The sequence below is a fragment of the Schistocerca piceifrons genome, chromosome 8 (assembly GCF_021461385.2).
Source record: "Schistocerca piceifrons isolate TAMUIC-IGC-003096 chromosome 8, iqSchPice1.1, whole genome shotgun sequence".
Lineage (NCBI taxonomy): Eukaryota > Metazoa > Arthropoda > Insecta > Orthoptera > Acrididae > Schistocerca > Schistocerca piceifrons.
The window spans coordinates 227026417-227049117 of NC_060145.1; the positions used below are offsets into that span (position 1 = coordinate 227026417).

A 22701-nucleotide genomic window follows, 5' to 3' on the forward strand; every position below is an offset into this window, starting at 1 on the left:
ATGTAAAGCGCCATAGCTTATAACTGACGGAGAAGACGTCATCTTGACGGACGAGACGTACAATCCAACATTATCAAATTATAGTATAACGCCTCCCATCCTGAAATTCGTCATAACCATTAGCTACGAGCCGCAGAATGCTTCGGACGGATACATCCGTCAAACAGACTGGCAGTAAGCATGGCGTGGACGGATACATACGCCGTATGCATTTAAAGGGTTAATCTGTCTATATTCTTGTATCTCGTAAACCCAACCTCTTTGATTGCGATTAAGTAGGAAATGAAACACTTATGTGCAATTAAATTATAGTAAATAAAATAATAACTGGAATCTTGCTTAATAAACTCTACACTACATATTTGGCTCACAACGTGGGACTAATCAAATCAATCCCAACAGGTTATAATTGTGACAGAAGACTCAGTGTTTGCTAAAGAGAGGACTGTATAGTTCATAAAGGGTACTAATATCGACAAAGGTAGGAATCAGTCTATCGTAGCCTTACGCATGGCTGGTTCTCTTGAACAGTCATAGCTGAGTGCGCCTTCGTTCGGCAGAGCGTACTCTTCTACTGTTTCATTGAATCTGCAAAGCAGTGCTATTGATGTCTTTTCTTGCAAGGCGAGGCCACTCGTTCCTCAGCTTTCGAGCGGAACGATTGTATGCAGTCGAGTCGCAGTAAAAGTGTACGACAAATCGGCATATTTTTGCAACACATGACTTTCGAAATTATCCTTCGAATGTTAGGGAAATAAGAATGATTACGCTGTTATTTGACACTGTCAAATCGGAAGGCAGGAGGTCTACCGTGTTACTATGTATGGATAAAGATCCTAGGTCAAGATTGCTAAATTTCTTTCATTGATTACTAGTTTTAGCTCACTGACAAGCCATCCTCAGATCTCTCACTGTTTTCTGCAGTGGCCTTTAGCCTGATTTGACGTATTTACGTTGTTACTGACATTGTCAAATCGGAAGACAGGCTACCTGCTATCTTAAAATGTATGGTTAATAATCCTAGGTGAAGATCGTTAAATATACCAAGTAAAGCTAGTGGACATTACAAAACTACTAAAGATCTGAAAATGACTCTACAGTGAGCTGAAACTAGTAATCAGTGAAGGAATTTTAGCGTTCTTGAACTCGAATTTTTATCCAGAGAGTATTTACGGTTGGTGCGGAAAATTACACACGAAATAAATGGATAAATCCTTACCGTCATTATTAGGCAGTAACATTCGTTGGTGGACTATATTTTTATTTGAGCACCTACTGAGGCATATGTGAACTGATATAGCGTGACAGATTAAATGTGGAAAAGCAGTACTGCAATGCAAACTTCAGTGCGAAATTGGAGTTAATTTAACTGTTCATATGAGAATGATTGACCTAGTTAGTGTGTTACATAGGAACTCAATAAACGAAGTAAATGGTATGACTTATTATCCTTTCAAAGCAACTTTCTCACCTAAAACTGAAGAAGTTTCATAATCATACAGGAAAGAAACACGATTTAGTTTCAGCTAAGACGGATTTCGTAGGAAGTCTGTTGTCTTTGATAACCATCCCTCACCCACGTCCAATTGCTGCAAAGAAAACATTTTAAACTACAGATCAACAAAATGTATTTGGATTTGAGTTACAGTTGGCGACCGTGACAGGATGGAACAACCTCCCTCCTGCTATATTTCGCTGTTTCTTAACTGAAACAGTTGTGCCCGCATCTCGTGGTCGTGCGGTAGCGTTCTCGCTTCCCACGCCCGGATTCCCGGGTTTGATTCCCGGCGGGGTCAGGGATTTTCTCTGCCTCATGATAGCTGGGTGTTGTGTGCTGTCCTTAGGTTAGTTAGGTTTAAGTAGTTCTAAGTTCTAGGGGAATGATGACCATAGATGTTAAGTCCCATAGTGCTCTGAGCCATTTTTTTGAAACAGTTGTTGATGTGTTCTTGTCGATTTCGCCGTGGATGCAATCGACTCTAACGACTGGTGGACTACTGCAGGTAGCATGTTCTGTGGCGAGGGAAAGGTCTTATGCAGCGCCCAGGACGAAAGACGGTGGTAGACAGAGCTGGAGGTTGGTGAGTAGGCCGCGAGGTGGTGCTGAAGACTCTGGTGCGGGCAGTGGCTGTATGCAGTCACGGGACGCCGGTGAAGACTACTGGAGTCCTCGAGGACCGCGAACCGGATTAGAGGACTCATTTCGATGAAAAACAGTGTGTGGACGTCCTGTGAGGTGCGAGGCGTTTGGGGATGCCTGTTTCCACGGTGAACTGCAACTTTGAATTTTGGGAGACTGTGCTAGCGTCGCAGCTAATTAGTCACGTTGGATTCTGAATTCAAGTCCTTGTGGGCATTTGAAAGCTTTAATTGATAGTGATAATCTCACGTTAGACTCTGTTCAAGTAGTTGCTTCTTCGCTAGGTGTTGAAATGGTGAAAGAAATTATTTTGGGAGAGCTGACATATTTCTCCGCCCAGTGTGACATTTTTAGGAGAACAGTTTTGAACTTCTGTGTTTTTGTCCATTGTGCACATTGAAACTGCTAATTAGGCGCACCTATTGAAGTGTACGTTATCTGAGTTAACCAATGTCACTTTTCTGTTTGTTGTAGAAGACTGTTAATACTCTTTTGTTGTAGAAGAGCAATAATACTCTGTGCACTAGTTCTACATGCCAGCACAGAAGTGTTTTGTAAGTGAAAGTGGCCTGGAGCATGTTAGATCTCGATCAGCTGGCGGGATGTTGCGTATTCTGACTCCAATCCTGTAAAGTTTGAGCTGGATGTCCAGGTACGGTGGTACACAAATTTTTCCACTGTTAAATTTTCGAGTGTATTTTATTGCTTTGATACTTAGGCTTACTGTGACCAATTGCCAGTGATCAGTAATTGGTTTTTGATGGCAGCGTATCGTTCTTAGACTACAAGTTAGGCTTTTTTACTCGTATTATCTCTTGTAATGTACTGCTAAACAGTTGGTTAAAGCTAATCTTACACTGTCACCTATTGACGTTTGTTAAGGGGGATAAGATGTCAAACGGGCCGACTTGGAGCAGGAGAGGCACCACAGGACATTTTATTTCCTACTGTTTATACACTCCTGGAAATTGAAATAAGAACACTGTGAATTCATTGTCCCAGGAAGGGGAAACTTTATTGACACATTCCTGGGGTCAGATACATCACATGATCACACTGACAGAACCACAGGCACATAGACACAGGCAACAGAGCATGCACAATGTAGGCACTAGTACAGTGTATATCCACCTTTCGCAGCATTGCAGGCTGCTATTCTCCCATGGAGACGATCGTAGAGGTGCTGGATGTAGTCCTGTGGAACGGCTTGCCATGCCATTTCCACCTGGCGCCTCAGTTGGACCAGCGTTCGTGCTGGACGTGCAGACCGCGTGAGACGACGCTTCATCCAGTCCCAAACATGCTCAATGGGGGACAGATCCGGAGATCTTGCTGGCCAGGGTAGTTGACTTACACCTTCTAGAGCACGTTGGGTGGCACGGGATACATGCGGACGTGCATTGTCCTGTTGGAACAGTAAGTTCCCTTGCCGGTCTAGGCATGGTGGAACGATGGGTTCGATGACGGTTTGGATGTACCGTGCACTATTCAGTGTCCCCTCGACGATCACCAGTGGTGTACGGCCAGTGTAGGAGATCGCTCCCCACACCATGATGCCGGGTGTTGGCCCTGTGTGCCTCGGTCGTATGCAGTCCTGATTGTGGCGCTCCCTGCACGGCGCCAAACACGCATACGACCATCATTGGCACCAAGGCAGAAGCGACTCTCATCGCTGAAGACGACACGTCTCCATTCGTCCCTCCATTCACGCCTGTCGCGACACCACTGGAGGCGGGCTGCACGATGTTGGGGCGTGAGCGGAAGACGGCCTAACGGTGTGCGGGACCGTAGCCCAGCTTCATGGAGACGGTTGCGAATGGTCCTCGCCGATACCCCAGGAGCAACAGTGTCCCTAATTTGCTGATAAGTGGCGGTGCGGTCCCCTACGGCACTGCGTAGAATCCTACGGTCTCGGCGTGCATCCGTGCGTCGCTGCGGTCCGGTCCCAGGTCGACGGGCACGTGCACCTTCCGCCGACCACTGGCGACAACATCGATGTACTGTGGAGACCTCACGCCCCAGGTGTTGAGCAATTCGGCGGTACGTCCACCCGGCCTCCCGCATGCCCACTATACGCCCTCGCTCAAAGTCCGTCAACTGCACATACGGTTCACGTCCACGCTGTCGCGGCATGCTACCAGTGTTAAAGACTGCGATGGAGCTCCGTATGCCACGGCAAACTGGCTGACACTGACGACGATGGAGCTCCGTATGCCACGGCAAACTGGCTGACACTGACGGCGGCGGTGCACAAATGCTGCGCAGCTAGCGCCATTCGACGGCCAACACCGCGGTTCCTGGTGTGTCCGCTGTGCCGTGCGTGTGATCATTGCTTGTACAGCCCTCTCGCAGTGTCCGGAGCAAGTATGGTGGGTCTGACACACCGGTGTCAATGTGTTCTTTTATCATTTCCAGGAGTGTACTTTTACAAATAAATTCATAAAACTTTGTCAACATCACCAGGAAGGATTCAGGATTCACACTCATAGCAGTGGAAGTGTTTAAATATAAGAAAATAATTTTTTTTTGATATGAAATTTCATCATTTTTTCACTTAATGTTGGCTGCATTTGTTGCTATAGTTACATTTTTCTTCACAACTAAGAGAGATTCTTTGTTGAATTTTGCACAGCATACAAACCATACTTCCAGGTGTGTGAAACTCTAGAATTTTCCAAATCTATTACAAACTGTGGCAAAAATTGAGATAAATATCTAAAAAAAATTGAATTTTTTCCAAATATAAAGTTTAAAACGTAACAGCTCATTCATTTTTTCATAAATTAAATAGATTCAAGAGCTTCAGACACCTGTACGTATGGTTTGTATACTGTGCAAAATTCATCGAGCAGTCTCTCTTACTTATGAAGAGAAGTGTACCTATAGCAACAAATGCAGCCAATAGTAAGTGAAAAAATGATGAAATTTCACATGTAAAATAAATTATTTTGTTATGTTTTTGAACTTCCGGTGCTACGAGTTTGAATCCTGAATCCTTTCTGGTCATGCTGACAACGTTTTATGAATTTACTTGTAAAAGTAAAGACAGTGGAAATTAAAATGTCCTGTGGTGCCTCTCCTACTCCAGGTCGGACTGTTTGACATCCTATCCCCCCCCCCCCCTTAATGATAAAAATTTCTGAACAGTTTAGCATTTTCTTTAATAACAATGTATTACGGGTTGGGGATCCATCGAGATTAGTTTTAATGTTGTAATGTCTTATATTGTTCGATGTCCAAGGAATTCAACGAAATTTTTCTCTTTTAATATGTAACTGTAGGTTGATAGTTCCCTTTGACTGCATTATTATGTTCTACATTAATGTTATTTCTGCTCGTTCTTAGTTCTGCGTGTTCTGGTTTTGAAAAATTAATACATTTACAGATCAATTGGCTTGAAGTTTGATCAGTATATATCTTTTGAGTACCAAGGCATGCTAAACTGTTCAGAAGAGAATTATAATGCACTTTGAGCCAATAATCCAAGATCTTGAATGAACGTTCAGCACCTCCGACTAAAGGAACCCCGTTTCCTAGCCAACTTGTTAAATCGATGTAATATCCTTATAGAGAGCAGCTTCAGTTTTCTCTGAGTGACTTTCGGAAACGTGGATTCAAGGACAGATGGAAGGAGGAAAGGGAGATCGGAAAATTGGAAGAAAAGAATAGGGCAGAGTAACGAGCGGAGTAGGCGCGCACCTGTATGAGCTCCATCTGCTGCATGCGCTTCTTGCGCATGCGGCGCTCCTTCTCCTGCATGCGCGCCTCGTCGTAGCAGCAGTAGCCGCAGTTGGAGCAGAGGCAGCAGCAGAGGGTCCGCGCCAGGGCGCCGCGCACGCATCGCGACAGCAGCGCGCCCACCGACGACAGGTAGACCAGCATCAGCGGGATGCCCAGCACCGCGTAGCCCATCGTCAGCGCCTTGCCCAGCGCCGTCCGCGGCGCGATCGACCCGTAGCCTGCAACAGCCCGAGCCAGCGCTCAGTAACGCTGCCTCCTGTTCCCATCACATGGCTACTTGTGATACTACACTACTGGCCATTAAAATTGTTACACCAAGAAGAAATGCAGATGATAAACGGGTATTCATTGGACAAATATATTATACTAGACCTGACATGTGATTACATTTTCACGCAATTTGGGTGCATAGATCCTGAGAAATCAGTACACAGAACAACCACCTCTGCCCGTAATAACGGCCTTGATACGCCTGGGCATTGAGTCAAACAGAGCTTGGATGGCGTGTACAGGTACAGTTGCCCATGCAGCTTCAACACGATACCACAGTTCATCAAGAGTAGTGACTGGCGTATTGTGACGATCCAGTTGCTCGGCCACCATTGAACAGACGTTTTCAGTTGGTGAAAGAGCTGGAGAATGTGCCGGCCAGGGCAGCAGTCGAACATTTTCTGTATCCAGAAAGGCCCGTACAGGATGGACCTGCAACATTAGGTGATTGCATTAGCCTGCTGAAATGTAGGGTTTCGCAGGGATCGAATGAAGGGTAGAGCCACGAGACGCAACACATCAGACATATAACGTCCACTGATCAAAGAGTAGTCAGTGCGAACAAGAGGTCACCGAGACGTGTAACCAATGGCATCCATACCATCACGCAGGGTGATACGCCAGTATGGCGATGACGAATACACGCTTCCAATGTGCGTTCACCGCGCTGACGCCAAACACGGATGCGACCATCGTAATGCTGTAAACAAAATCTAGATTCATCCGAAAAAATGACGTTTTGCCATTCGAGCACCCAGGATCGTCGTTGAGTACATCATCGCAGGCGCTCCAGTCTCTGATGCAGCTTCAAGGGTAACCGCAACTATGGTCTCCAACCTGATAGTCCATGCTGCTGCAGACGTAGTCAAACAGTTCGTGTAGATGGTTGTTGTCTTGCAAACGTCCCCATCTGTTGACTCAGGGATCGAGACGTGGCTGCACGATCCGTTACAACCTGGCGGATAAAATGCCTGCCATCTCGATTGCTAGTAATACGAGGCCGTTGGGATCGAGCAGGGCGATCCGTATTACCCTCCTGAACCCACCGATTCCATATTCTGCTAACAGTCATTGGATCTCGACCAACGTGAGCAGTAATGTCGCGATACGATAAACCGCAATCGCGATAGGCTACAATCTGACCTTTATCAAACTCGGAAACGTGATGTTACGCATTTCTCCTCCTTACACGAGGCATCACAACAACGTTACACCAGGCAACGCCGGTCAACTGCTGTTTGTGTATGTGAAATCGGTTGGAAACTTTCCTCATGTCAGCACGTTGCAGGTGTCGCCACCGGCGCGAACCTTGTGTGAATGCTCTGAGAAGCTGATCATTTGCGTATCATAGAATCTTCTTCCTGTCGGCTAAATTTCGCGTCCGTAGCACGTCATCTTCGTGGTGTAGCAATTTTAATGGCCAGTAGTGTACGTTCATGGTCTACTGCCAGATTCCTACAGATAGTAGAACCATACGTGGGCATCCTCACCGAGGCTCAGTGTTTCCTAGTAGACCATTTTTATATATTGTTAATAGTAATAGTATTATGACACTTCTTCGGCATACCCTGGATATCACATTTGTAGATTGGGGTTTGTCAGCATGAAACTTGACCACCAAGGAATACAAGCACAAAGAAGAGAAAAGCAACTATAAAAATGAATTAATTTGGATTAATGACATTTTGGGAATACATTTGTCTAAATAAAATATGTAATTGATTTCCATTGCAAGATCACAATTTAATGTAAGCGCTAGATAAGCCAGTGTAAATGCGAAATGCTGGTACCTTAATAACCGGTGTAACCGCCAGACTGTTGAATGCAAGCAGGCAAACATACATGCTTCGTGTTGTACTGGTGCCAGACGTCAGTTAGTGGGATGGAGTTTCATGGCTGTTTCACTTGATCAGTCACTGCATGGTCAGTTAATGCTGGTTTTGGATGACGCTGGTGTTGTCCGATGATGTCCCGTACGTGCTCCATTGGAGATCAGATCTGGTGAGCGAGGAGGCCAAGGCAACACGTCGACACTACGTAGTGAGTGATGGGTTGCATCAGAGGGGAATTGCTCTTTATGAACGGCAGTGCAACACGCCGTACTGCCAGAGTGACGTACAATTCTGCAGTCGGACCCGAGCGATAGCCATGAGAGCGCTACTTCTGTCATAAGAAACTCCAGGTGTAGGTCCAGTGTGTCTAGCACCAAGACAGATTGGTGGCAGGCCCAAAGCTGGTCTCTTTCTAACCAACACACAGCCATCAGTGGCACCGAGACAGAACCAGCTTTCAACAGAAAACACAACAGACCTACATCTAGTCCGCCAATAAGCTCTCGCTCGAAACCACAGAAGATGGAAATGGCGACGGTTTGGCGTCAGTGGAATGTACGCTACAGGGCCTGTGACCCGGACCTGTCCTTGAACTAACAGGTTTGTAACAGTTCGTTGTATCACTGTGGTACTGACAGCTGCCCAAATTGCTGCTGCAGATGCAGTACGATGCGATAGAGTCATCGTCTGAGCCACTCGTCCGCCCGGAGACCGGTCAGCAGGCTTCATTATCTGAGTTGCCTGGATGGCTAGACTGCTGAACACAGGATACATTTTCGCCGTCAGCCCGCTCATTTTGCGTGTAACTAGCAGTCAACACACATTTCACTCAACGTAATAAACTCAAGGTACAACGACAAAGGTGAACACACTGCAACCACCCTACAGTGTACAACAGATTATGCACTTTCTCCTATTCGGGAACTCGAAATACAATATTTAACACCAAGAATATTACACTGTCATGGTATTCCTGTTAATCACTCAGAAAAAAACCAAAAGTCATATGACCACATTAAAAATCAGCAGACAGGGTGTTCCACTTATCGTGAACACCCAAAATAACGAAATGCCTCAATAGCTAAGATAGCTAATTGCCATGAAACAATACCACACAACACCCTCTGCCGAGCGAAAGTGGTAACAAGCAGACTAAACAACGCAAAACCGGATCGAAGCACTCTCTAGGACGTAACATCCCTATGAAGCACCCTCTGTCACACAACATTGGTATGAAGCAGCTGCTGTCACGTAAAATTTGTAAGAAGCACATTTCGCCAAGGAGCATTGGTGTGAAGCACCCTTTGCTACGTAAAATTGGCAAGAGGAACCCTGCACGGTTTAGTATTTGTTTGAAGCACTCTTTGTATTGTAGTATCGCTGCAAAGCACTCACTACCACACAAAATCGCTACTAAGCACTCTGTCTCTCCAAATGGTGAGATGCAACTGCTGCAACATAATGTTGGTATGCAGGGAACTCTGCGACGCAAGAACGGTATGAAGCACCCTCGTCATGCAACGTAGGCACGAAGCATTCCCCTACTATCAACATAGTTACAAAGCACCCTCTGCCACACAACACTGGTACGAAGCACCCTCTGCTACGTAAAATTAGTAAGAAGCAGCCTCTGTAGTACCCTCGGCCAAGTAGTGTTCGTACCTGGCATCCTCTGCAACTTAAAATCGCTACAAAGCTCCCACTGCCATGCAACACAGGCATGAACTACCTTTCGCCACGTGCATTCGATATGGAGCACCCGCCCTCCATCTGCAGCATTATACAAAGCACCTTCTGCCATGCAATATCAGCACGAAGCAGCCTGTGCCAAGCAAATTTGGTAAAAAAAAAAAAATCCCTAGTCATGCAGTGTGTTATGTAGCATCCTCTGCCAAGTAAAACTGGTAAGAAGCACCAACTGACACATTACTCCGCTGTGAAGCACCCTCAGCCACCCAACATCAGTGGTGTGCACCCTCTGACAGGTTACAGTGAAATGAATTGTCCTCTGCCACACAGCATTGGTACTAAGCAAGCTTTACCGTGCTATATTGGTACAAAGCGCCCTGTGCCACACAAAATCAGTACGAAACTAGTACTGACACATATTTCGGGTACGAAGCTCCCTCTTTTTTTTTCTTTATTGTTATTTCACTCCCCAAAATGGGGCGGGCTGGCAGCAGCACAATACACCGCTCTTCAGCCAAGAGAGTTACAGAAACAACATAGTCACATGAGAAAAAAGAGCATATAACAGAGAATGGCATAAAGTGATGAGAAAAAAACAAGAACAATAAATAGATGAGTATAAACTGTAGATTTAAAAACAACATAGACGAGAGCCACACATACAAGCGTAGAATGAACACTATGAGTCGACACAAAAAACAAAGTAACACCAGTGGGACACTGTAGGTGCTGGTAGAACGTAGCACTGGACATGGCAGTGGAGTAACACTGACACCACAACGGAAACAAAAATCACTGCACTGAAGGAGACCTACCACCAGGTGAAGGGAGGTGGGGGGAGAGTAAGAAAAGGGACGAGAAGAGGCGGTAGGGTGAAATCCAGGAGGGGGGTAGGAGAGGGCAGTGGAGAGGAGAAGGAAATGAGCTAGAAGCCTGGGGGACGAAAAGGAGAAAGAAGGTGTTCAGCAGGGGAAACGGAGGAAGAAAGGAAGGGGGAGAGGGAGGGAGAGAGGGAGCCCTGAGGGGGGTGGGGGGAAGGAGGAAGGATTAGATCTTGTAGGAGGGGTAGATGGAAGGCACAAGGAAATCATCTGAGAGGGGGAGTTGGCAGAAGCCACCTTGGGCGAGGGTATGGATTTTATGGAGATAAACACCAGGTGGGACACTGTGGTACAGGTGCGACAGTGGGCTAGGGTGGGTCTAATCCCCATGTTTGACCAGAGAGGAGTTTGAGTAGATGGATACAAGTATGTGCCTTGGCCTGGACTGTGAAGAGATGTTGGGGGGGGGGGGGGAGGGGGCAGGAAAGGCGGTGGTCGAGGGTGATGCCAAGGTACTTGAGTGTGGGAGAGAGGGCAATAGGCCGGCCATAGATGGTAAGGTAGAAATCTAGGATTCAGAAAGAGGGGGTGATGCAGCCTGGGTCTTGGAGGGATAGGTCTTAAGGAGCCACTGGTTGCACCATGCGGTGAACAGGTCAAGGTGGGTCTGAGGAGTCGCTGGGAACGCTGGAGAGAGGGGGCAAGAGCAAGGAAGGCAGTGTGATCGGCATATTGCAGGCGATGGACGGGTGGTGGAGGGCGTGGCATGGCCGCCATGTATAAAACGTAGAAGAGAGGGGAAAGGATGGAGCCTTGGGGCATGTCTGCAGAGAGGTAGAAGGTGTAATAGTTGGAGATGTGGATGGTAACATAGGAGGGGCGGTGAGAGAGGAAGGAGGTTATCAGGCGAACATAGTTGTTGGGGAGGGTGTAAATCTGGAGTTTGAAGAGGAAGCTGGGATGCCAAACACGGTCATAGGTGCTTTCAAGGTCAAGGAACACAAAGATGGCGGAGCGACGGGAATTGAGGTGAGTGGAAAGGAGGTATGTCAGGTGGAGGAGGAGATCATCGGCAGAGAAGCAAGGTCGGAAGCCACATTGGGTCAAGGGAAGGAGGCGGTGCTGGTGGAGGTGGTGGTGAATGCAGTGGGTAGCGATGGACTCCAGGACCCTGCTGAAGGTCAAGGTAGAAGCCAGTGAAGAGGATAACATTATAGAGGGTGGCTAGGACTGTAAGAAAGAAGAGGGGGGCTTCTTTGAGGTGGCGGTGTGTAATACGATCGTGACCGGGAGCCATGTTGCGTTTGGTGCATAGTGTGAACACAATGTCTTGTGTGACGATGGGGTTGTTGAGATCGGATGGTGGTGTGGCCTCCAAGTACTGGAAACGAGGAGACAGTGGAGCAAGAGAGGTGTCAGTGCAGTCCTAGATCTCTGGGAAGAGGGAGTAATAAAACCAGGGATCGTCAGGGACAGAAGGGATGTCAGGCAGGTGGAAGGCAAAATGATTGGCCTCACTGGTATCATCCGGGAAAGGGTAGTCATCGTATAGGAGAGGATAGTGGGGAGAAGGTTTCGTGCAAGAAAGGTGGTGGAAGGCTGACCAGTACTTGGAGGAGTTGATAGGCAGTGAAGCATTAAGACGGGTGCATGTCTGTCGCCAGGCCCGGCGGTTTTTGGCCGCAAGCAAGATTCTAATATGGCGTTGGAGTTGCTGGTGGCAGAGGAGTGTGTCCCGGTCCCAGGTACGGAGGAAGGAGCGATAAACGTGACGGGATTCGTGGAGGAGTATGGCCTGTTGTGGTAAGGTAGGACAGTGAAGCTGGATGGCTTTGGTGGTGATGTGCGCTCAACGGTCTCTGACGAACTCCAGTGGAGAAAGGAAGCGGCATGGGTGATGTCATCAGGGTGCTGGTAGCCGAGGGGGTGGCGTTTGACCTGGGTATCAATGTTATCCCGGTAGGCTTCCCAGTTGGCACGGGGAGGCTCCCTCAACCATGCAACATTTTTACGAAACAACGTCTCCTACACAGCATCAGTACGAAGCGCCCTCTTCCACGTTGAATTTGTAAGAAGCACCCTCCTCCAAACAGTGTTGGTACCTAGTACCCTCTGTCACATAACGTCGGTGAGGAACATCCTTCGCCACGTAGTGGTGGCACAATGCAATGTCTGCCACGTTACATTGGTATGGAGCACCGCTCCAGCTACTGTTATTCCAAAGGAGTTTCTACCATTCACCGCTAGATGGCAATGGTGTCGTTTTCACAGCATGAGGAGACTTCGTTTTAGTTCAGACAGTCTGCATAAACCTTTCTCGTAAATCAGTCATTCCATAAGGGAAAACCGCATCAAATTATCTACCAGTACAGAAGCTCTGAGATAACAAGCGTGTGTATGTTTACAAAATTACATTAACTCCCGACCGTGTCCACTGGGTGCTTCACTTTCTTTGTCTGTGTATATATCCCTGAATCAGGATCAGAAGGATCTCATCAGAGCTGCTGACAATAATTTTTGTGATACGTCATCTCTTTGCTTGACTCCAGACTCTGAATAAGATAATATTCTTATGCTCTCTAATGGAAGCTTCATGACTGATACGAGTATTTTTCACTATTGTACCAAAGGGATCAATCAGTGCTTCGCTTTCCAAGAGGTTTAAGTACAGATTGGCTTCAACCTGAGTCAAAAATATGCTAAAAAGCAAGTTCCATTACTCTGTTCGAGAATCTAGTTTGGGGTTGCAAGTGGTCCACTGCGCCGCATTCAGTTCTAAAGCCAACTTGTTTCTTAACCGAAGTACAACGATGTTCTGAATTCATTCTATGATACTTTACTGAATATGTTGTACATTACGCTGACGATACTCATCGACAGGTCATAGCGTGTTCCCACCTTTCTTGATAAATAACAATTACAGCTTTCATCCAGTTTTGAGGAACCGACTCTTGCTCCAGCTTTAAACGTCCATATTGAAGCATCGGCATCCCTAGTAGTTTTTCTTACTTAAAATTATTAGTGGCTTAATAAGTATTACTTCCAGAGTGTCACTGTTGTCATTATTAACTATATATGTTGTTTATTATCTCTTGAATACAAAATTTTAAAGTAACCATCCAAGATGTGTGCAGTTTTATCTCTCATGGATGCTTCTGCGACAACTGGCGAAAATAAAATACAGTCATGTTCGTTCTTAGTTTCATTTGGACCTTACCAACTTAAGTTTCTGCTATATTTTTCACACAATTGTATTTAATTCTACGTATTCATTATGTGTAGTAGTTTTCTGACCCACTGGGCAGTACCTTCTTTTTTAAACTACCACATATTTTTCTTGTTTCTGTAAGTACCTTTGTTAAATAATTTCCGCTTTCGTCTACTTCAACACAATCTTCATTTTCTAGGACGATGAACTTGTTCGTTCATCACTCTAGTTTACGTCTTTATTCCGTAATAAACCCCATAACCAAGAATTTTATTACCTTACGAGTCCATTAATTTCTAACTTTGTATCTAATTTCGGTTTACAAATTACGAGACCACTATAACAAAAAATTAGGAAAATATAGAAAACTGTCACATACTGTACAGTTACTCTATCGTTAGAATAAGTATTATCAATTTTTTATTTAGTTTCGACTGGACCATTACAAAATCTTTTACTATCTGTTTTGTTTTTAATGGTGTCTAACGTTTACTAGCGTCAGTGAGCCTTTTATATTCTCTTTCTCGTATCACGAGCTCTTAGTGGTACACGTTGCCAAACCGGAGGTATGGACACTGAACACAACGCAGGAGGCACCGCACACCCGGGCAGTGACAAAAGAGATTTGAATTAGCCCCTTGACATGAAGTCGGTTCCAACAGCTACTGACCTGTCACCATTGTCCTATAACTGTCTTTCTTCGCCGACTACCGCTGGATGTCTTTCGATGTGCTCCGGAATTAGTTCGACGGGCACATATTATGGATATTTTTCACCACATTCGATCGGATTGGAATTAGCTGATTGGAGTGAAGCTTGGGATGATTACGCCCTTACTATCTAAACTCGTTGGACGTTGTTCTGGAAATATTGATGTTTCACTCAGGCAATACAGCATCACCTTGCTGGTTAGTTATAACAACTGTAGTTACAATAACCGTATGTCTGCGTCTCGCGTGCACCAAAATTGGAGAGAAATGAAACGCTGTCTGGCACCGAGATATGTCATCAAATTTCAGCAGTATAATTTACGTGCTTTGTTATTAAAGCAGGTACCTATGTGGCACCTTTTAGTGCTTCAACGGTGCATACTTGCGTTAAATTTTAAAACTGCCTGTAGCTTAAGATAATTCGTCTAGTTCTGAAACCGCGTTTCTGACCAAAACTCGTTACGTCGTCCGTGGCACTTTGCCAGAGATCAGTATTCCGACACTGCGACCCTGCTCAGTTTTAATTCGCCACAGAAATTCACCTTAGCGGAAATTTCGGTGCTGGACGCGTCTCCTCATCGCCCGCTAGTAACTTCTCCAGGCACAGCCACTACGGGTTTCCGCCCCAGTGGCTGTTCCTTTAGCTGCAAGAATGTATGTTGCCTTACGGACCGCTTGCCGAGCCACCTTGAAAGGGTGCTGCCTCATATGCAGCATCTCCTCTGGAAAGTGGAGCTGGGTTCGCATAGAATAAGCAAGTGCAGCAGAGTGGGCTGATGTTGCTCGTGTGCTACATATGGCCAAGTTGCGGTAAGCGGCAACTTGCCAGGGCCTACATAATTCATTGCAACCCTGCGTGAGCGCATTAACTAACTGTAGACATATCTGCTACTCTCTCTTTTCTTAACATTTACCCAGTTGTGTGAAAATACCTTTACTAAAGTGTAGCAGTAAGATCCTTCTCCTCAAGTAAATTTTTAAGAACATCCAAGTTCACAAAGAAAATCCGTAATTTGAATATGCGACTTTACCGTTCACCCGTCAATAGTTTACGACATTAAGAGACCTGTTTAGCTCATATGAAAGACTGTCTGTCACGGACCATCCGTGACCCATCACCTGTAGGAATTTATGAACAATCGTTAAAGATTTCCATAGGAGCGATTTACGGCGTTACGCAACGGTGTGTGTGTGTGTGTGTGTGTGTGTGTGTGTGTGTGTGTGTGTGTGTGCATGTGTATGAGAGACAGAGAGAGAGAGAGAGAGAGAGAGAGAGAGAGAGAGAGAGAGAGGGAGGGAGGGAGTGGGAGAGAGCGTAGTGCACATGTCTTTGTTGGTTCGAAGGTTGTGCGAGCATAAATTTGCCTTTGCGGCTACTCATATTAACTGACGTAAAACACTTATAACGGTTCAGCATTTAAGAAATGCAGCTGAAATTCCTACCTGTCATTCTCAGTTTATTAGTTTTGTTGTCTTAATTCAGAAACAACACAGCACCCTGTCAATAAAGACTCCGATGTCAACCAGAAGTGAAACTGAAACTGCAAAAATGTCTTCTTAATGAAACACTCGCCCCAAATTTTCTCTAGCTGCCTCTCTGTGGTAAACGGCTGTCGTCGTCTCAGATCTGAAGCAGACCCCCCGTAAAGTGTGTAGCTGCCGTCTGTTGCACATTTCATACGAAACTCCTAGGGCTGTTCCAGATGACTAGAGTGCCGGCAGGGCTCAGCTGTAGCCTGCAGTCGTACACACTGCCACCCAGTTTAATTAAAGTGTCTCCTTCCAGATGACGTCTCTGCCTTGCCTCCCTCCCTCTTTCGGGCTCTCTCCTCCGTCTTGTTTTGTGCTGGGATGTTGCCGCTTGTCTTCTCTAGCAGCGACACTGCCACGAGGTTTTTCCTTCAGTCGTGTTAAGCCAAGCCGCAATCTTGCCGTCATCTCGTGTCTTACTGAAGCGTTCACTATAATGAATACCTATCTGTTATCCGAAGTGGTACGTCTGCAATTGCGACACAGATTTTCTGTGAACTTCGTAGTGTTGTAGGATTTTTTTGTGGCGCTCTTTCCGATGTCGTAAGCCCTTTCGGTTATTTCTCGTACCGAGTGATGCAAGGAATAGGTGGAAGTCTCAATTCTTTATCGGAAGGAAGGGGAGCAAGATGCTGCAAGGCTCACATCACTTCTATTCGCCTTCCTAACAGAAATGAATTCGTGCGTCTCTAATGACCTATAAGTCCAGTCCCCATTAAATGTTTTTCACCTCTACTACACAAATACTAGTAGACAAAACGAATGGAAAGCAATACAGCTATTGCTTAGCCTTTACGTCTTTTTGAACCGATGTACTATAAGGTCGGTGACGTGTGCCAATGTAGATATTTCCATCAGGAGGTAGAATTGCAGGTGATCGTTGAGAAGCAGAGCAAAGAAGCGTAAAAAGAGAAAACAGCAAATGACGTAATGTGAAAGTTACTGACTGGTTTTGCACAAACAGGTTAGCTTCAAATTTTAAAGAAAAAATAGCTCATGAGGTTTATTTTTACAGTTAAAAATATTGTGCCTCTAATGAAATTAATAAACCAACACAAAATAACTCACAGGTTACAAAATGATGTTCTTACGTGTAAATATCGATGAAAACTTTGAGTGGAAAATAGAATATACATGAGGCATGATTTCTTACATGTACACACAACCGGCAGGTACGTAAACGATTAAGAGGTGAAATTCACTACGACAGGTCAACGGCTGCCAGTGTGTGTGTGTGTGTGTGTGTGTGTGTGTGTGTGTGTGTGTGTGTGTGTGCGCGCGTGCGTGTAGCATTGTTACCAGGACTTGTAGCCTGTATAAGGTGCGTGAAAGGACTCAGATGTTGAGTGATCACTGCGAAGAACGCGATGACGCCGCTTACTCGTGTGAGACGGAATGCAAGAGCTCCCCACGTGTTACAAACCTTCAGAAATGTCTCTGTCTGGCCATTTTTGCATCTGAGTTGTACGGTGATTGAGATAATCCGTCCTTGTACTTCCTTAAAGAGTAGTTGTGTAAGATTATTTCCACGCTGAGAAGCTCTTGAAGTTTATGTCCCCCGCAGAAGCAGTATCAGCGCCGTCGGGTTCTCTGTAAAGTATAAATTCTAGGTCCTCCGATCCAAGTGAAGAAGCGGGAACCTATGTTATTCGGAATAACATTCAAAATGGATGCCAGAATGATGCATTCATTTACTAAATACCAGTGCCACAAACTGATAATATCGTCGCATTTAATAATGATTAACTGGAAACTATGTCGTGAGAGCATGTTCTAAATCCGTAGGCTCCCATCAGCGAACGGCGACTATGTCGCACAACGTGTACGTCTTACTCAAACTCGTGATACTTCGTAGCTGTTCGTACATTTCCGTTAGCTTAAACATTATTCATATGTTTATTAAGATGACCGATTTATGGCGTTGCAACATTGTTGCAAGAAAGTACTTACTACATGTAGGCTTCTTCTAATATGTGTATTGGAGAAGTGACTTTTATTAGCAATCATTTATGAAGTAAGATTACTTCCTTCGCACCAGAAAAACTAAGTTCGCTGAGGTTGATAACTTAGAGTGTGTTCTCATTTCTACCCACGGCGCCATATGGTTTACCGGCTCCTTCAGCCGTCGTGGGAACTGAAATCTTACTTGCGACTGTGTGCGCTCTGCAGTACCTCTTTATACACTGAATGCTACATGATACATGCAAATGCGACGCAAAACTGTAAAACTGATAAATAAGGGAATAAAATGTGGCTTCAGCAGAAGGGGTACCTTACAAGTGTTATCAGTACCTTGCAGGGACAGAAAAAGGGCTCATTGTGAATCACCATTTGGCCGACTGGTCGAATCGTGCAATGTCCAGGTTTTTGGGGCGTTCGGATGTGACAGTGGCTCGAAATTGTTTTGGCTGCATGGGCTCAGAACCAGTAGTCATTCACATGAGAGTACTTACAACAGATGCTGGCGGCTAACAAACCAATTCCGTTCATGGAGCTACTACAGCTGGGTCTAATCTTCACAGACCAGAGCAGCGAAGCTGTCGCTGTGCAAGGGCACCCACGAACACCGTAAGCTTCCTCGCTTCGTTCTATCATCTTCACGTTCTACGACCAGCCAGGCTATTGCAGTATGAAGCTACCGATCACCATCGACCATTGCCTCGTGGGACTTCAGTCTGGAACGTGTCCTCCAGCAGCCAAGCCATCGTTACGTGCAACCTCCGCTTTTCACTGATCAATGCCGTCCAGGACTCTCCCTTCCGAACGTTCATCGAGCAGCTAAGCTGTCACTGAGTATAGCCACCACTCACCAACGACAGTGTCCTTGTGGAGTTCGGCATTCATTAACAGTAACTCCCCAGTTGGATCTTGTCTCACAAAGAATTTTCCCATATTCAGTGTCAACAATAAATTTCAGCTAAAATCACGCTTCCGATATTGGACCTACAGGTAAACTTTGCTCATTCCATTGTTGGAACTTTGAATAAATCAGACTGTGCATACATGCATACATGCATCCGATTTAACTGTGTTATTCTATTATTTTTACTGGAGTATAATAGAGTGTTACTGTTGTTTGAGGACTGGGCGTATTAGTTAAATCATTTGTGCCTTGTACCAGTATGTCTTGTATGTCGTCATTCACATTACTGTCTATGTCATTATTACGTGATATACGTTCCACGGTTCCAAGGTACCTAATGGCACCATAGAGTCTCATATATATGTTGTAGAATGTAACAAAGCTGGTCGTAGGTTGTGTTCCAAAAATGGACACTTATAGGCAGAAGTGATGACAGTTTCTGCGGGACCTGACCATCATTTTGCAGGACAGTGCTCAATCACGTACAGTGCAAGCTGTTACTGATTTGTTTGACTGATGGGGTTGCTAAGTGCGATACCACCTACTGAACTCCCCTGTCTTAAACCTTCCCGAGTTCAACTCGATTTCGAAACTGAACGAAACACTTCACGGCATTCGATTCAGAACTGCTACAAATTCGTCGGGCAATAGACAACGTCGCTCGAACTGTCATCACACTTGACACTGCTAAGAGTATTCTACGACTTCCACATCGCTGGCAAAGGGTTATAGACAACGCTGGTGACTACCTTGAAGGTCAGTAAAACTTTGAAACACGTATCTATTTTGTACGAGCTGTAAATAAATGCCGGCCGCTGTGGCCGAGCGGTTCTAGGCGCTTCAGTCCGGAACTGCGCTGCTGCTACGGTCGCAGGTTCGAGTCCTGTCTCGGGCATGGATGTGTGTGATGTCCTTAAGTTAGCTAGGTTTAATTAGTTCTAAGTCTAGGCGACTGATAACCTCAGATGTTTAGTCCCATAGTGCTTAGAACCATTTGACCCTTTTTTTTGTAAATAAATAGTAGCCACTATTAAAGTTCCGTCCCTCGTACAGTAACTAACAGCCAGTTTGCACAATGGCAAGCCTTTAGCATAATATTCTTTTATCTGAAGTAATTAAACTTCCGGAAAGAAATGTTAAGCACCCACAAGAAGGAGAGGCAACGAATTAAAACCACAGGGGCTGAGAGATTAAGATATCTCATTTTAGTGATTACAAAATCAAACTAAATTTACAAAGCACGTGGCGGTATATTGCCACCTGTTAGTATGAAGTTGCACCCGTCTGTTGTGGATGCATGCGCTGATTTGGCTGAGGAGGGTGACATATAGTGTATTCCCAGCGATTCATCGCTGAAATCAACACGACGCTACTCATGAACTGTCGATGCTTGTGCGTCACAATAGCGCTCCAGACTCCGCCGTTTGTATTGTTCTACTGACGACAGCCTATGCGAGGGATAATAATCCCCTGGTTCAGCTGCTAATTTTCTCCGACCAATGGTGTGGCATGAAAAAGAATGTTGCACGCAGTATATTAGTTGTCCTCGGATGCAAGCCCAGATGTGAAGGGGTTACTATCGTACACAGTATGCCAGTCCTCTATTGTAATGGTGAAACGTGGTCAATCTGGTTCTTGATGAGTAGGCCTGCTACCAACTTCCCACGCAGCCCTAAATCGGGTCATTGTCATATCACAATGCCCCGCTAATCTGGATAGAGATTTGACCAGCCGGCCAAATGGAGACCTACAATGCGGCGCTTCGCAAATTGTGTCAGGTACTGATGACGCTGTCACACACGTGTGTACGCGATCTCCGTGACCTTTACACTCATCACTCGACCTCTGAAGCTGTTCACGCACCCTATCAGGTCTGGTGAAAACACTAACCGCGAACAAGGCCATTCAGTCTGGTTGCCGTTCTACCGTCATAGAGAATTGCAGTCATTTACTTCCTCGCGATGGTGTGTACATGTACGAAGTGACAACGACATCCAAATAGCTGCTCTGAGTACTTCATTTACTTGTTTATTTATTTACTGTTGTCAGACAGTGAATTCAATTTAATTTGATATCCGGCAATAACCAATACTGAAAGAATTTTGGTTATACTTACGTGTTACTGTGTGTTGCGCGCTTGGCGTGCAGTGTTTCAACTTCGTTTCATAATGAGTTTCAGTAGTTTGAAAGTTTTATGGTGTTCTGTTACGTGTATCCACTGTCGTATTCCAAGTCATTTCAATGTTACAAGAATTACAGTAAGTTTTGTCATATTAAGAATGCTCTTTTAAAATTTAACTGAGTGATTCAGGCATGCTATCTTCAGTAATGGCAGGGAATATCTGCATAGGCAGGCATACCTAAAAATAATATAGCTGACTTGTACACGGATCATTGATTACGAACGACGTTCTAGTAATCAGTTGATTTTGCTAGTGAAGTTTGCTCAGACGAATTGGCGACCGTATTAGTTCAAAGTTACCAAGATTCATTTCATGCAATTACATCATTCAGTCAGTGTAATTTTTGCCGTGAAATATCAGTAACAACTTTAATGATCTTAATTGCTAATAATTTCATACCAAAAGATGTAGTCGAGTGAACTCTCATTGCCATTCTCGGCAGTGTCGGCAGTGGGTTGTCTATGTTTCCTTATTTAGATTAGACTGTATTCGGAACCGATAATTTTGTTTCTGAAATCCTTAGATTCGAGTTCACTCTGGCTAGTGGTTATACCAATTCGAGTGCGTGGAATGACGCGCTTTCTTAAAACGTTCCGCAGTGGAATATGTGTAATACCTTTGTGATGTCCTTGCAGGACTTCATAAATCTCTGACAAGAGAATGAGGTTGTAACGTATCATTTACCTATCCACGCCCGTCGGCTAGTGCTGGTAGCTATTTTAAGCATAGGCGCTGGATTTTCGGTTGCCGGAGCCCCCGGAATTTCTGCAGCCTGGATGTACAGGGTGTCCCATGTGGAATGGCCAATATTTGAGATGACAGCAACGACCATTCAAATAAAAAATAAATCTCGTTAACATAGGTTCTAAGATGCATATCTTAAAGACTATGAGCATATCTTCATCTTCGGTACTGTGAAACACATGTCTTCTACAGCAAGCTCTTTGCTTTCCATATTTTGAGACGTGGCACTACGCACTAAAAAATGAAAAAAGAAACCAGTAAAAATGGGCTCTGTAGCGCGTACCTTAAGGGTTACTGGCACTTGTTCATCATTTCTTCAGTTAAACACATCTCTACTACTAAACACGTGGTCAAAGCACTTAATTTAAGGTGTGCATTTTGCAGCCCTTGTTTATTATATAGCTTTTTCTTGTTTTGAAGTTAAGTCCTGTGGACCTTCAGTACTATGTTTCTGAAATCTTAATACTAATAGCAAGGATATGCTGTTAAGTTCTAATATGCATGTCAATAAACTGGAAAGGTGCAGGGCTGTTTCTAATATTGAAAAAGAATGAGAAGTTCAGTACCTTGTAATGTAACGAGTCAGTGGCTCATTTTCACTACATGCTGTACTTGTCGATACAGCAAAAAGAAGAGATCAGTCGAAACACAAAAACAAATCTTCTGCTCCATGCACACTCTTATTCAGAGTACCCGATACACTTACACTACCACATAACTCGATATTCGCCTGGATAGCTGAGTGACCAGCGCGGTCTAATGCTGTGCTAAGGGGCCCAAATTCGATTCCCGGCTGGGGCGGAGATTTTCTACGTTCAGGTACTTGGTGCTGAGTTGTCTTCAACATCATCATATCGTCCCCAACGACGCGCAAGTCGCCGAAGTAACGTCAACTCAAAAGATTTGCACTAGGCGACCAGTCTACCCGACGGGAGGCGCTAACCACACGGTACACAGACATGTTTCGGAC

The 22701-nt window shown here is 45.1% G+C and overlaps 1 protein-coding gene across 1 annotated transcript in view; it reads right to left on the reverse strand.

Moving 5' to 3' along the window:
* Window positions 1–14381, reverse strand: part of LOC124712229 (potassium channel subfamily K member 18-like) — a 145267-nt gene extending 130886 nt beyond the window's left edge. Inside the window, exons 1-2 of the mRNA XM_047242523.1 lie at window positions 14372–14381; window positions 5840–6099 (exon numbers count right to left, since the gene is read on the reverse strand). Of these exons, the coding sequence (XP_047098479.1) occupies window positions 5840–6099; window positions 14372–14381 (270 nt within the window). The remainder of the gene's footprint in view (window positions 1–5839; window positions 6100–14371) is intronic.
* Between the last annotated feature and the right edge of the window lie 8320 nt (window positions 14382–22701).